General features: G+C 43.7%; 1 protein-coding gene across 2 annotated transcripts in view; it reads left to right on the forward strand.

Annotated features, from left to right (window-relative positions):
* ENTREP1 (endosomal transmembrane epsin interactor 1) overlaps positions 1 to 14,753 on the forward strand; it is a 38,098-nt gene that overhangs the window by 14,615 nt on the left and 8,730 nt on the right. For both annotated transcript variants that reach the window (XM_075740517.1, XM_075740518.1), the window contains exons 4-8: positions 993 to 1,121; positions 1,864 to 1,971; positions 2,092 to 2,210; positions 6,582 to 6,711; positions 7,326 to 7,401. In XM_075740517.1, coding sequence (XP_075596632.1) covers positions 993 to 1,121; positions 1,864 to 1,971; positions 2,092 to 2,210; positions 6,582 to 6,711; positions 7,326 to 7,401 — 562 coding nt within the window. The remainder of the gene's footprint in view (positions 1 to 992; positions 1,122 to 1,863; positions 1,972 to 2,091; positions 2,211 to 6,581; positions 6,712 to 7,325; positions 7,402 to 14,753) is intronic.

Genomic DNA, 14,753 nt, shown 5'->3' on the forward strand with positions numbered 1-14,753 from the left:
GTAAAAGAATATCTATTTATGAACCAGAAACCGCGGAATAATTGAAATTGAAGGATACTTGGTAATAAAGATGATCATATGCAAAAGCTTGAAGGACTTTAAGCGTTAATGGAAAGATCTTTGAATATTTATTTTCATTCATTTATTGCTTCAAGAGAGCTATTGTTGGTTCCTTAACATGCCAGTAGTTGCATTGCAGTGAGAGTCCAAGATTACAATCACTTGACAATCTAGATTCGCCCAATAGCAATGTACCAAAGCAGCACTGAGAACTGTTAATGTTATTCCAGACAAAATGGTTAAACAATTCAGGAATTTTGGAGCCCTCTGTGGTTGGAAGCGTAGAGTACAGCTGAAAGGCATCCCTGAAATCATAAATTATTCTGTAGGGTGGAAGACTTTGGACACTATGAGTCTAGTGAGTTTGACAGCTAAAACCCCAATTACCTCTTGATAAAGAAACCTTGAGTTTCTACTTGAAAACTAAGATGTCAACATTAATTTGAAAGTTACTAAAAAGTGGTGTACAGCTGTACCTATTACTGGTTTGACCGGGTTGAAATTATAGTTGTGTGTTTTGTTCCATCCATAGACATGCAAAATATACTCATGAATCAAAGAAAATGTATACTCTCCATATACAGTGGCTTATACATCAGACAAAGAAAGAATTTCCAGTCTGCTATGCATTTGAAGGAGCATGGATACTAAAATTGCTTAGTAATCAGTGCAGCTTTGATTACAACTAAGTTGTATTTAAATGTCTTGAGGTTATCAGTAATGCTTCCTTTCAAATAAGAAGTATGTGTAATATAGCTTTATAATGCATGAATCATTGGTGTACCAAAAACTGTACAAATTTCAATTTATAAGCTTGTATTTCTTCTTTGTGGTCAGAGGTATAGTTTAACACATAGGGTCTATATTGTGCAGGTAAAAATGTTGCATAAAACAGATAATAAATTAAAAAGTGGAGTTTTGTCGTTTTAAAGGTGGATATGGGTGAAGACAAGATTTGTCTCTGCTGTGAAGAATTTCTTCTCACCAAATGCATAGAACAAGAGACTGTGCTGAAGCTGTTCCACGTGAAGTCGTGCAGTGCTGCTCACCTTCTCCTCAAGGTACCCCGTGCATGCTGCTTAACATAACTGCTTTGATAAAGTCCACAATGACTGCTCTGTTTACTGTGAAAAATTCTGTTATTTTCTGGTCTTCCACATTGATCAGAAGTTCTTTATGGTTTTGTAACAGGTGCTTTATTTTTTTTTTTTTAATCTGGGTTTTGATCAGTGCATTGCTGATCCAATATCTGGTTCTTGTCCTTTCTGTGTTTTATGCACCCAAAACTACAGTTGAATTCAGACAAGTTGCATGGGTAAATATGGTGTAAATTTTAGATAATGATTTGATGCTTTCATCGGTCTTTTGATCTTCTCAGCCTTTCTTGGTTTACAAACTGCTAAAATACAACTTCCAAAAAGCATCATCTTCAAATATGAAAGTGCTTTGACATTTCTTTAATGGTGATTATCTCACATCTGGAATTCCCACAGAAAAGTTAAGAGGAAGGTTATAATTCTGGATGAATAGATGGATGATAAGTCACATCCGAGTGGTATTAAACCCTTCTGGATCTCTCTGTCAGGGCACACAATAGGGCAAAACAAGCTTTTGCAAATTACTGCAATCTTGGAGATTACCTGTCCTGAAGACTTCATCACATATGTTTCTAAGAAGTATTTGTCATGGTCATCCTTGTGTTTTCTGTGTTTGTTTTTGATTTAGTTTTTTATTATCATTATTTTGACATTTACAAATACCTTGATTTAATCTTTTAATTTCCATAATCTTCATGTTCTTCAGAAAGTTCTCTTTGCTCTTTGTGCCCTGAATGCTCTCACCACCACAGTTTGCTTGGTATCGGCTGCCCTGCGTTACTTACAGATTTTTACAAGAAGAAGATCCTGCATAGTAAGTGAGCACGAGGCGTTGCCTGCTATAAACGGTGGTACTAACAGTATTACTAGATTACACAGTTCAGCAATTTTTTTACATCTCAGAAGGTTTTTAACAAAAGTTTCATTTGATTAGGATGAACCTCAGATTGAAGACCAAGATCACATTTTGGATCCTGATGATTTTGTCCCACCTGTGCCACCTCCCTCCTATTTTGCAACTTTTTATTCCTGTACTCCACAAACAAGTGACAGGTAAGTGACAAGTCTGCACTTTCTTCCTTCTTTTAGTGGCTTTGAATACACTGCATAATCTGTATTTTTTTAAACACCATTTTCTCTGTTATTAACTGGAAAATGTTGGTGACTTTAGGGGAAAAAAAAAAAAAAAAAAGAAAACCCCCTGCTGAATTCAGAGGCAGTGTACATACAGTGTGGGTGACCGGTATAATTTTTTGGTTTTCACTTTAGATTCTGTAGGAACTGTTTCTAGGCAAAAGAAATACTGCAATTTGACATGGCTGAAAACTTGTGTGATGCTGTGAGGAGCAGGTCGGGGTAGAGAAGGAAAGCCAGGCACAACCTCTCGGCAAGGCTTGTGCGAGAGATCCCGGGATGGCAGCCTGGCCCCGCGCAGACCTTCCTGCCAGAGTGATTCCCCTTCTCCCACTTTGGCAATTAGGGCTGACTGAAGGGTACGTTTTAATTGTACTGCCAGGCCGGGTAATCACTACCCTTATCTCGGCGCTGGTGTCTGAGCGGTCAGGCAGGGTTTGCACCTGGTGTCACTGCTGGACTTCTCCGCAGTGGCAGCTGCAGGATGGAGGAGGAGCAAGTTTGAACATGGGAGAATGAATTCATGTAGAAGAAAGAAAAGGAGGATAGTCGCAAGTCACTGTACTCTTCCCCCCCCCACATCTTTTTTTTTTTTTTTTTTTTTAATTCATTACTACAAAGATGAGGGAAGAAGGATTCAGAGGAGGATAAAGTAATAGCTCTATGAATTTTCTTGTAAGTAAGAGAAAAAGTGCAGAAAATTTTTATATTGCAGGAGGCTGCCTTCTTTGGTACAATTAGTCTTATGAAACGGGAAAATGTAAATTTGATGGGGTTCTTCTTGTGTCGTTTTGAAGAAGAATAGGGCTAAAAATCGTGTAGCTTGTCTTTAAGCATCAACTGTTATTTTGCTGTGCTGGGACTTACTAGTGTCTGTATTTCTTGCAATTCAGTAGTGACTTGCGGGTTTTGTAATCCTTTGTTCTGCAGGTGATTGTACACTCTTCACAGTAACTCGCAGGTTAGCTTTGTTTATTAGTTTATGACTCAGGTGGGGCTGCATTGTTCTGCTGTGAACACAAAGTGTTTATACATAAAATATCATGATGCTCAAGCAGACTGTATCACTCTACTCTTGTTTAAAACTCCTGCTTTTTTGCAGTGTGCAAGACCCTTTAGCTTATTTCACTGTTTCATCAGGAATAGCGTGCGTGACTTTCAAGACTGTGGTCTTTGCAGAGGTAATTACAGATCCTGGGATTACCTACAAAATGGTAACATGGCACAGGAATAGATTTTAGAATGAAAATGTTGTCTAAAACACGAAAGACTGGGGTTGAGTTCCAAACAACCTCCTATGTGAGTGTTGGTTCAAGCTAGTTATGAGAACAGAATAGTGTGCGTAATAATCTCTTTGGAATATTAGGTATTTATTGAAATACGCTTGTCACAGTTTCCCTTCTTTAAAATGGGGCTGTCATTCTTTGTCTGGCATGTCATTCTAGATTGTTATCTCCTTCACAGCAGCAGTATTTGTCTATTTTCAGCACAGTAGGGGCTGCTGAACAACATTTAAGGCTTCTATGGTCTAATATTGTGTAGCTACTTTGCCTGTGACTGCGTTAAAACTCGTTGATAATAATACTTAAGTGATGATAACACCTTTCTGAAGTCGGGCCACTTGTTTCAAGATGCTGAGGGTAGTTATGCAGCAGTGCAGAAGTTAAAGCAACAGACAGACTTAATTTCCGTTCTTGGCAGATGAGGAAATGTGACTCACCCCAGGCTGGATCCGCCGTGTCCAGGAGGGGTGCAGGGGTGGGACCTGGCCTTTTCTCAGTCAGCCTTCTCATGCTTCTCCCTCCCCTCCCTGCCCTCCCTGAACACCACGCTGCATCCCTCACCCGGGTTTTCTGTGCCAAGGTCCCATGGACCCAACATACAAAATATTTGTGCAAAAGGGGGGGTGATGGGAACTGGACTCAGGGTGGCAAACTACCATCTGCAAGCTCCACCTGGGGCAACTCCAAAACAGATAACATCCGGTTGAGAAAGGAAACATTGCAGCGGTCAAAGATGTGCCAAGGACCTCTTTGGAACAGTTCTCCTCCACCCTTTAAACTGCAGAGCCAGAGGCACCGCTAGCAAAACCAATTAATTGGTTTGTTCATTTGTTCATGGGAAAACTTTTACATTTGTCTTATTTAGTGGTAGGCAAAACAAGCTAGTATTACAAATGTCTGGTCAACTCCTACCTCTGATCTTGTTATTTCATAAATAAGGAAATAGTAATTAAGTTATTTTTTGGGATTGGTGCAACAACATGAACAGCTGAGTTCCCACCTGAAGAATAAAAAAAAAAAAAAAAAGTGTTACAAGGCGTGTGAATTTAAGGGAAGAGGCAGCCCACATGGGGCAGCAAGCCATTCTCCTGGGGTCTAGAAATCTACCCCAGTCCAGTTTAAAGTACCATCTGGGGACTAGAGGCATTTGCCAAAATGCAAAGCTGCTTAACAAAGTTGTGTATTCTCAAATTCAGTACGTGTCCCAAATTGGACCCATGTGCTGCTGACAGTTGTTTCTTAACCGCTGAACGTGTTCCTGCTATTGAAACATTGAAGCTTCTGGGAGGCCAAAGTGCTGATGCTGCTGTTGGGCTGAGGTGGGAGTGCAGAAGGTGGCCGGAGGTGGCCGAGGATGCACATTCCCGCTTCAACGTCCTGCTTGCCAGCAGTGGTACAGAGCCTCCCCACCACCTGAAGCAGCCTCCTTGCAGTGAGGTTCCCTGAAAAAGCTGCAACCCTATTCCCTGCCTTCCTGTATCACCACTTCAAAAAGCTGCTTGCTTTTTTGACTAACACAAGAATTCACCTTGCTTACATAAAAAGAGAGAGTGGAAATTAAGACATAAAGAACAGATTTGTGGCCTACCTTGAATGTAAGCTCAGCATGAATGTACTGGAAAAATGTCAAGAAGTAATGTCAATGGAGCATCAGTCTCCATCATACTCCAAAATTATTCTGAAGGTTTTAGGGGCAGATGAAATAGGCTGAAATTAAAAACTACTTTAATATGTTATACTTCCCCCATTTTTAAGATTAAAAAAGCAATGACCAGCTGTCAAAATCTGTTCTCTCTTTTTCTCAAATTTCTCCATTCATTACCTTCATTACCTTGACAGGAACCTTTCACAAAACTGCTCCCCAGTTTTCTTTTTGCAAGTTTTATTCTTTTCCTCTGTAAGCAGCCGTCTGTAGGCATTTCCATTCACTCTGCCTTTTCCTCTCAGCTTGCAAGAAAATAATTTCCACAGTCATCTTTGTTCCCTCTGACCAGTGTCCAGAGAAGCCCTAAACTCTGGGAAGAAAGACTTGCTCTTGTGTAACACCTCTTTGTAGAGAAATCGCACCCACTAGTGATTGCTGTAAGCCTGACATGGGTCCAGAGAGCAAAACATGTAGACTTCTGTGTGTTGCTTGAGGTTCCTGCTCAGTACCAAATCAGCAATTTAAAATGTAATAAAAAGCAGAGAAAAACTGAGGCACTTTGGATCAGACTTCTCTGAAGATTGTGTGGGCAAGGTGCCTTCAGCAGCTTTGCTGTCAATCACCACACTTTGTTCCAGTGTTCATGGGGTAAAGTAAACTTATGTTATCAAAAAACAGCATTTGCAAAAAAGTTTCTCCAGGCACTGTTCTGATTTCTTCCCTCTCAGAGCTACCTCCTGAGAGGAAGATGATACAGCAAAAGGTCTTTGGGATTTCTGCTGAATTTCAAAGGTTTGAGAGAGCCCTTTGAAAACTGAGAAGTAAGGTTAACCATGAGATAACATTTGCCTCATACAAGCCTTAGTGAATTGATCAACTGTAATATTCTTAGCTAAGCATCATCACAAAAATAGGCTTTAGTTTGATTTTGCCTTTTTGTGTGCAGCTGTATCTGAACATAGAACATGAGATCAGAAGTATCTTGATTTCACTTATAATTCAGAATTTAGTAATTCACAAAAATCAGAGCTAGGCTGTCACCTTTTGAATGACCACCTGTATTTGAATTTCTTAAAACAAAACTAAATCTCTGTGAAGTAAAACTGAAATGGGTTCCTAGGCACAGTACTGCCCAAAGATGTTTGAAGCTCTGGTGAACACGTTGAAGAGACACCTCCTAAGGAGCAGTTTCCTGACGTCATCTGGGAGAATCTCTTGCAGCTCTTGGCGAGTTCATTAGCCATGACTGACATCCAAAAATCTGAGCTGGCATGGGAAAGCCAGTGGAGTTTGATACCTGGTGACGTTTTTCTGCAGCTGGAAAGCTGTACTGACAGAGTCATTCAGTGCTGTTTGTTGCAGGATGCTTAGCTCCGATGTGATTCCATTGCCCCATATTTATGGAGCGCGAATCAAAGGCGTTGAAGTGTTCTACCCTCTGGACCCACCTCCTCCTTACGAAGATGTGTGGAGCCAGGACAACTCTGAGCAGGTATGTCCCACAGGAGTTTAAAGTGTAATTTGTTTTTCCACTGTAATGGTAAGGTTGCAGTGAGGCACAGTAAACATATGTCAGGTATCTTTTCATTTCAGAATAGTGGGAGAATATGTTTGGTTACAAACGTGGCTTGCTGTAAACTTCACTGAATATTTTAATTAGTCACTTGTCTTTAGAGTTGAAAAGTTTTTCCCGGTTGGAAAACTGTGTCTGAGCATGGGAGAAGGAACAAAATACACTGTGGTTATTCTAGAGGATCCCTGTGCTGCCTCCTTGCTTTACATCCCTTCTGCACCTGCACTCCTGCCATGTTAGACCAGGTCAGAGTTTTGTCATACTCACTGATCCTTTTTCACTGGTCTTTTCAGAAAACAGGTGCTTTTTCCCAGAAAATACTCGGCAGGATAAAACTGGCTGACCTGGATGATGAACATTGACTTTAGACATTCACTAGTCTTGGTTTTGCAGTGGGATTAAACATGTATCACATAGTCTCTGTGCATTTTGGCAGCAGTGTTCACTTTCTAAGGCAGATGTTGCAGTTCTTAGAAAGTACCAGAAAAAAAGATAGTGGCTTGTGATTTTTCAACTTTTCTATTTTATTCCAGGAAGGTGCGCTACAAATAAGTGTCGTGGAAGTTGTTGTTGATTCGGAGGAAGTGAGTGACAGGGAGGCCTCTCAAGGTAAAAAGTACATTTTAAAATTTGTTCTAGAACAGTTCTGCCTAACCTAGATGACTTAATGTAGGAGCAGCAGCATTATTATTCCTTTGAAAGACAGCCACCATATTGCAAGCCAGAGATACAGAATTGTGATTTATTTTTTGGGGGGGGTGGAGGGGGGGGGAAGCGGGGATGGCAGTAGGAACAGGGATTAATGTTTAAAATACATAAAAAGTTGCTGATCTTAAGATAAAAAAAGACAGATGTATTTCCTTCTTAGTAATCTACAAGTTAGTTGTTGATTATATGCCCATATTTTCTAAGAAATTATGTACATCTCCAGTGCTTCCATTTGTTTTGTTTACGTGATGGTGCCAGTTGACATTTTGTTGCTGATGAAAATAGGAAAAGGATAAAATAATGGTGTACTGTGTTGAGCTAAATGTGGGAATTACTCTGTTATTCAGCCTGCACTAGAATTGCCAAATAGTTTCTGCATACTGGTACAGTACATAGCTAGACTACGCTTAGATGCCACATCAAGCTTTGCTCAGTATTGTTTTAGAAAACCATGGAAATGGTTCCAAATTCTTTTCAGCCTAATCTTTGTTGTCATGTACGCTTGCAGTTAAACATTATTGTGTCCCAGATAAGTCACAGGCAGCTTTTCCAGTACAGCCCTGGTGAAAATCTGTTCTACTTTTTGTTTGAACTTGCCATTATAGGACACATTCTTTTGTGCAGCAGATGACTATGTGCCTATCTGCATAATCACAGAATCGCAGAACAGTAGGGGTTGGCAGGGACCTCAGGAGATCATCTAGTCCCACCATCATCTAGTCTGGCCCTATCCTCTAGATATCTGCCCTTGAGATATTCATAAGCGTTGATAAGATGCCCTCTCAGTCTTCTCTTCTCCAGACAAAACAGACCCAGCTCATTCAGCCTGTCCTCGTATGAGATACAGTCCAATCCCCTAATCGTCCTTGTAGCCCTGGTTACCCCCTGGTCGCACACAAAGTTCACACCACACTTGGGGGTGTGGGCAGGATGCCCCAAATCTTTTATTTGACTATGGATTCTTTTCTGCCATCCGACTTCTCAAGCAATAGGAGAACTTTGGTGTGAAGTTTATCAGTTGAAATTGACCCAGCTCTTGGAAGAAAATTGCTTCAAGGAACCACAAAACTAAGGAAATGCAGTAATGTCCAACAGACAAAATTAATCTCTGAACCAACCGCACCAATTCCTCCATCACTCTCTCTCTCACACACTCCTCCCATATCTTTAGGCAGAATGAAGCAGCAGGGCTCGTTGTGCAGAAGTCGAAACAATTGATGATGCTTTGCCATGAGGTGAAACTGTGCCACTCAAAACTCTCTTCATTAACCTGCCAGAGTCATCCTGACTTAACAATCACTGGTGGACATCAATGGATTTTGAAAAAACATTGCATGGTCAAAAGTGTTTTCCCATGAGTTTCAACTTTTGCATCTCTTATTCTTACCATGGTACTTCTTGCATGAAGGTAAGAGTCAGAAAGTCCACTTCAGGTCCTACCAAAATAATCTCAGGTCCTACCAAAATAATCTAAGGCTGAACCTTTCCAAAAGAAAAACATCCACCACTAGATGAATGCTCAAAAGCAAAATACTTTGCTTTTAACACAAGTTATCCCAAGTAGCTTTGCAAAAAGACCAAACACTTAAGGAAACAACCAAACAGCAGAAAAGGTAAAAGTAGAAAAGACTTGTCCATGAAGCAGATTAGGCCTAATGACAGCGTTTTCTGTCAATATTACTTAAGACTTGACAAAGATGATGTCTTTTTTGATAGTGCTTACTTTTTTTAAAGCAATCTTTGAATCCGTTTTCTCTTTTGTGTGTGGTTTTGAGCTAAGAAACGCACACGGAGAGCTGCTTTAAGCTAAGCAAATCTCACTTTTTGTCAGCCAAGATTACAGTAGTGTGTCATCTGGCAATATGAACAAGGTAACGCTGTCCCCAGGTCAAGTCTAGACATCTGTCCTCTAGATATTCATAAGCATTGATAAGATGCCATCTCAGTCTTCTCTTCTCCAGACAAAACAGACCCAGCTCGTTCAGCCTGTCCTCGTACGAGATACGGTCCAATCCCCTAATCGTCCTTGTAGTGACCCCTTGGTCATGCACAAAGTTCACACCACACTTGGGGTTGTGGGGGGATGCCCCAAATCTTTTCTTTGACTGTGGATTCTCTTCTGCCAACCAATTTCTCAAGCAATAGGAACACTTTGGTGTGAGGTTTATCAATTGAAATAGTCCTACTAAATGGTGGCAGGAAAATAAAATTATTTACATAAAACCATAGTTTAATCAAATAACAAGTCTTTTGAAGTTCTGTAACAGTCTGGCAGTCTGCCTGAAACCTCTGAAAACAAGCACTTAGATGCTTCTGATATCTCATCTGTTATGGTAACCAGAAAAAAATTAGAAGAGTTATAGCAAAATTTTAATTCTCAGGGATTTCTTATTGATAAAAATGCTGTTGTTTTCTCTGGGCACTTTAAGCACAGACGAAAGTAGGATATTGATGTGGTTTAGCCCCAGCCAGCAGCTGAGTGCCATGTGCCACTTGCTCACGCCTTCCCCAGCGGGATGGGGAGGAGAACGGAAAAACAACGGCAAAGCCTCGAGGGTTGGGATAAGGGCAGTTTACTGGGGCAGCAAGGGAGAGGGAAACAATCAACAGCAGTGCTGATAATGGGTGATAACAGAGAACAATTTACCGAGCCAATGACTGACCCACCTGACTCTCAGCCCCTCCAGAACCACACTGAGCCTGAGCATGACCATGACATCACATGGTATGGAATAGCCCCCAGCCAGCTTGGGTCACCTGTCCTGGCTCCTTGGGAAATTAACTCTATCCTTGCCAGAACCAGGACATTATCCACCCCTTATTCCATACCATCTAAGTCATGCCCAGATTATTTTACAGATCTCATTGCCTTACTCTATGGGCTATCACTCTAAAATGTCCGTCGAGTTCATTTAGTCCATGGCTTTGGGTTCCATTTGCCATTACAATCTCTCAGAGCAGGAGCAAAGATGCGTGCTGCTGGACTGTTGCACGCTGCATCTGGAGTTTTCACTGTCGGTGTATCTGGTATGGTCCATGCTCACAGTCTGGATATCAAAGATGTGATTTTTCAATAAAGTTTCTGGGCACCAGTTGAAGTCAGTTCTAGTTCCATCATCGTGGCCCTTTGTTCAGTTTCAAAGTCCATCCTTCATTAGTTTTGGGTGATTCTTATGGTCATACCATTGATACAGTATATATCTATTAACATCATGCAATTTAATTTATTGGCTATTTTCACCCAAATCAAATCCCCTTGGGGTACACACCGGACTTCCCCATCTTTTCTCATCACCCACCAAGTGCACCCTGGTCCCTGAGCAAAAGCAATCCCGCAGATGGGCTTGCCTTTGCCTGAAGCAGGGATAACCCAAACTGGTTTACCCAACATATTTTTCATGTGCACTACAGGAACTTTATCCCCTTCTACTGGGCGTGGAAATTTTGATTGGGCAGGGCCAGCTCGATTGGCAGATCCCCTAGTGTTAACGAACCAGGTGGCCTTTGCTAAATGTGTGTCCCAATGTTTGAGGGTCCCACCACCCATTGCTCTCAGGGTAGTTTTTAGCAGTCCATTGTACCTTTCCATCTTCCCAGAGACTGGTGCATGATAGGCGATGTGATACACCCACTCAATGCCATGCTCTTTGGCCCAGGTGTCTATGAGGTTGTTCCAAAAGTGAGTCCTGTTGTCTGACTCAGTTCTCTCTGGGGTGCCATGTTGCCACAAGACTTGCTTTTCAAGACCCAGAATAGTGTTCCGGGCAGTGGCATGGGGCACAGGATATGTTTCCAGCCACCCAGTGGTTGCTTCCACCATTGTACGAACATAACGCTTGCCTTGGCGGGTTTGTGGGAGCGTGATGTAGTCGATTTGCCATGCTTCCCCATATTTATATTTCAACCATCGTCCTCCGTACCACAGAGGCTTTACCCGCTTGGCTTGCTTGATTGCGGCGCACATTTCACATTGATGGATGACCTGTGAGATGGCGTCCATGCTCAAGTCCACCCCTCAATCACGGCCCCATCTATATGTCGCATCTCTTCCTTGATGACCTGAGGTGTCATGGGCCCACCAAGCTATAAATAATTCACCTTTATGCTGCCAGTCCAAATCCACCTGAGCCACTTCAATCTTGGCAGCCTGATCCACCTGCTGGTTGTTCTGATGTTCCTCAGTGGCCCGACTCTTGAGTTCGTGGGCATCTACATGACGTACCTTTACAACCAGCTTTTCTAGCCGGGCAGCAGTATCTTGCCACAATGGGGCAGCCCAGATGGGTTTGCCTCTGCATTGTCAGTTGCTCCACTTCCACTGCTGTAACCACCCCCACAGGGCATTGGCCACCATCCATGAGTCAGTGTAGAGGTACAGCGTTGGCCACTTTTCTCTTTCAGCAATATCTAAAGCCAGCTGGATGGCTTTCACCTCTGCAAACTGGCTCGATTCACCTTCTCCTTCAGCAGCTTCTGCAACTCGCCGTGTAGGACTCCATACAGCGGCCTTCCACCTTCGATGCTTTCCCACGATGCAACAGGACTCACCAGTGAAGAGGGCGTATGGTTTCTCATCTTCTGTTAGTTTATTATATGGTGGGGCTTCTTCAGCACGTGTCACCTCCTCCTCTGGCGACATTCCAAAATCTTTCCCTTCTGGCCAGTCTGTGATCACCTCCAGAATTCCTGGACGATTGGGGCTTCCTATTCTAGCCCGTTGTGTGATCAGTGCAACCCACTTACTCCACGTAGCATTGGTTGCATGATGTGTAGAAGGAGCCCTCTCTTTGAACATCCAGCCCAGCACTGGCAGTCGGGGTGCCAAGAGGAGCTGTGCTTCAGTGCCAATCACCTCTGAAGCAGCTCGAACCCCTTCATAGGCTGCCAATATCTCCTTTTCCGTTGGAGTGTAGCGGGCCTCGGATCCTCCGTATCCCCGGCTCCAAAACCCCAGGGGTCGACCTCAAGTGTCCCCTGGTGCTTTCTACCAGAGACTCCAGGCAGGGCCATTCTCCCCAGCTGTGGTGTACAGCACATTTTTTACATCTGGTCCTGCCCGGACTGGCCCAAGAGCTATGGCATGAACTATTTCTTGTTTAATTTGTTCGAAAGCTTGTCGTTGCTCAGGGCCCCATTTGAAATCCTTCTTCTTCCGGGTTACATGGTAGAGAGGGCTTACTATCAGACTGTAATTTGGAATGTGCATTCGCCAGAAACCCACAACACCTAAGAAGGCCTGTCTCCTTTTTGTTGGTTGGTGGGGACATGGCTGCTATTTTGTTGGTAATATCCATAGGGATCTGACGCTGCCCATCATGCCACCTTATTCCTAAAAACTGGATTTCCTGCGCAGGCCCCTTCACCTTACTTCATTTTATGGCAAAGCCAGCCTGCAGCAGGATTTGGATTATTTTCTTCCCTTTCTCAGAAACTTCCTCTGCTGCGTTGCCCCATACAATGATGTCATCAATGTATTGCAGGTGCTCTGGGGCTTCACCCTTTCCCATTGTAGTCTGGATCAGTCCATGGCAAATAGTGGGGCTGTGTTTCCACCCCTGGGGCAGTCGATTCCAGGTGTACTGGGCACCCTTCCAAGTGAAGGCAAACTGTGGCCTGCACTCTGCTGCCAAAGGGATCGAGAAAAATGCATTAGCTATATCAATTGTGGCATACCATTTGGCTGCCTTTGACTCCAGTTCATATTGAAGTTCCAGCATATCTGGTACGGCAGCACTCATGGGCGGTGTGACTTCATTCAGGCTACAATAGTCTACCGTCAGCCTCCACTCTCCATTGGACTTCTGCACTGGCCATATGGGACTGTTAAAGGGTGAGTGGGTTCTGCTGATCACTCCCTGACCCTCCAGTTGACGAATTAGCTTGTGGATGGGAACCAGGGAGTCTCTGTTGGTGCGGTATTGCCGCCGGTGCACAGTTGTAGTAGCAATCGGCACCTGTTGCTCTTCAACCCTCTGCAACCCTACAACAGAAGGGTCCTCCGAGAGACCGGGCAAACTAGACAATGATTCAATTTCCTCCACTTCCAAGGCAGCTATTCCAAAAGCCCACCGGTAGCCTTTTGGATCTTTGAAATACCCTCTCCGGAGGTAGTCTATGCCCAATATGCACAGAGCCTCTGGCCCAGTCACAGTGGGGTGCTTTTGCCACTCATTCCCAGTTAGACTTACTTCAGCCTCCAACAGAGTCAACTGTTGCGATCCCCCCGTCACACCAGAAATAGATATCGGTTCCACCCCTTCATAGTTCAATGGCATTAGGGTACACTGTGCACCAGTGTCCACTAGGGCCTTGTACTCTTGTGGGTCCAATGTGCCAGGCCATCGGATCCACACAGTCCAATACACTCTGTTGTCCCTTTCCTCCACCTGGCTGGAGGCAGGGCCCCTCTAACCCTGCTCATCATAGTCACTACTCACCTCTTGCAAAAAGGACTTAGAAGTCCCTTCAGGAGGATCATAAGTGTGATCTGGCCTTTCACTTGGTCTGGGGGGCTGCCCGGTGGAAACTGGAGCAGCATTCTTTCTGGAAGAGTCTCTTTGTACAGCTGTCTTGCCACAGGTTGAGGTGGGCTTCCCATCCCATTTCCTCATGTCTTCTCCATGCTCACGCAGATAAAACCACAGGATACCTCGTGGTGTGTGTGCTCCATATCCCCTCTCTGGAGCAGAAAAACGCTTACTCCTAACAGCTGAAATGTGGGTCTGTACAGGTGGGGAGTAAGATATATCCTCTTGGAGTTGCCGGACGTCCTGGGACAGTTTCTCCACAGCCGAGACTAGGGAGGAAGAAAGGCTCTCTTCATATTGCCAGAGTCGGCCAGCCACTTCATCCGCCGTGGGTGCCTCTTCACTCTTCCAGTCAATTACTGCCAGTGAGGTGGCATACGATGATGGTGCACTTTGCACAAATTTTCGCCACATGGGTCGGGTACACTGGACTTCATCGGGGTCTGTGGGCAACTGTGCGTTGTCGGGATCATAATAAACCATCTCCCGCACAGCTAATTCCCTCAGATATTGGATACCTCTCTCCATGGTGGTCCACTTGCCTGGCCGACATACGACATCTTCGCTGAAAGGATACCTTTCCCTCACACTTGACAGGAGTCGCCTCCAGAGGCTGAGGGCCTGTGCCTTCTTCCCAATTGCTTTGTCAATGCCCCCTTCCCTAGACAAGGATCCTAGCTGCTTGGCCTCCCTGCCCTCCAGTTCCAGGCTACTGGCCCCATTATC

This window comes from Balearica regulorum, chromosome Z, assembly GCF_011004875.1.
Source record: "Balearica regulorum gibbericeps isolate bBalReg1 chromosome Z, bBalReg1.pri, whole genome shotgun sequence".
Classification (NCBI taxonomy): Eukaryota; Metazoa; Chordata; class Aves; order Gruiformes; family Gruidae; genus Balearica; species Balearica regulorum.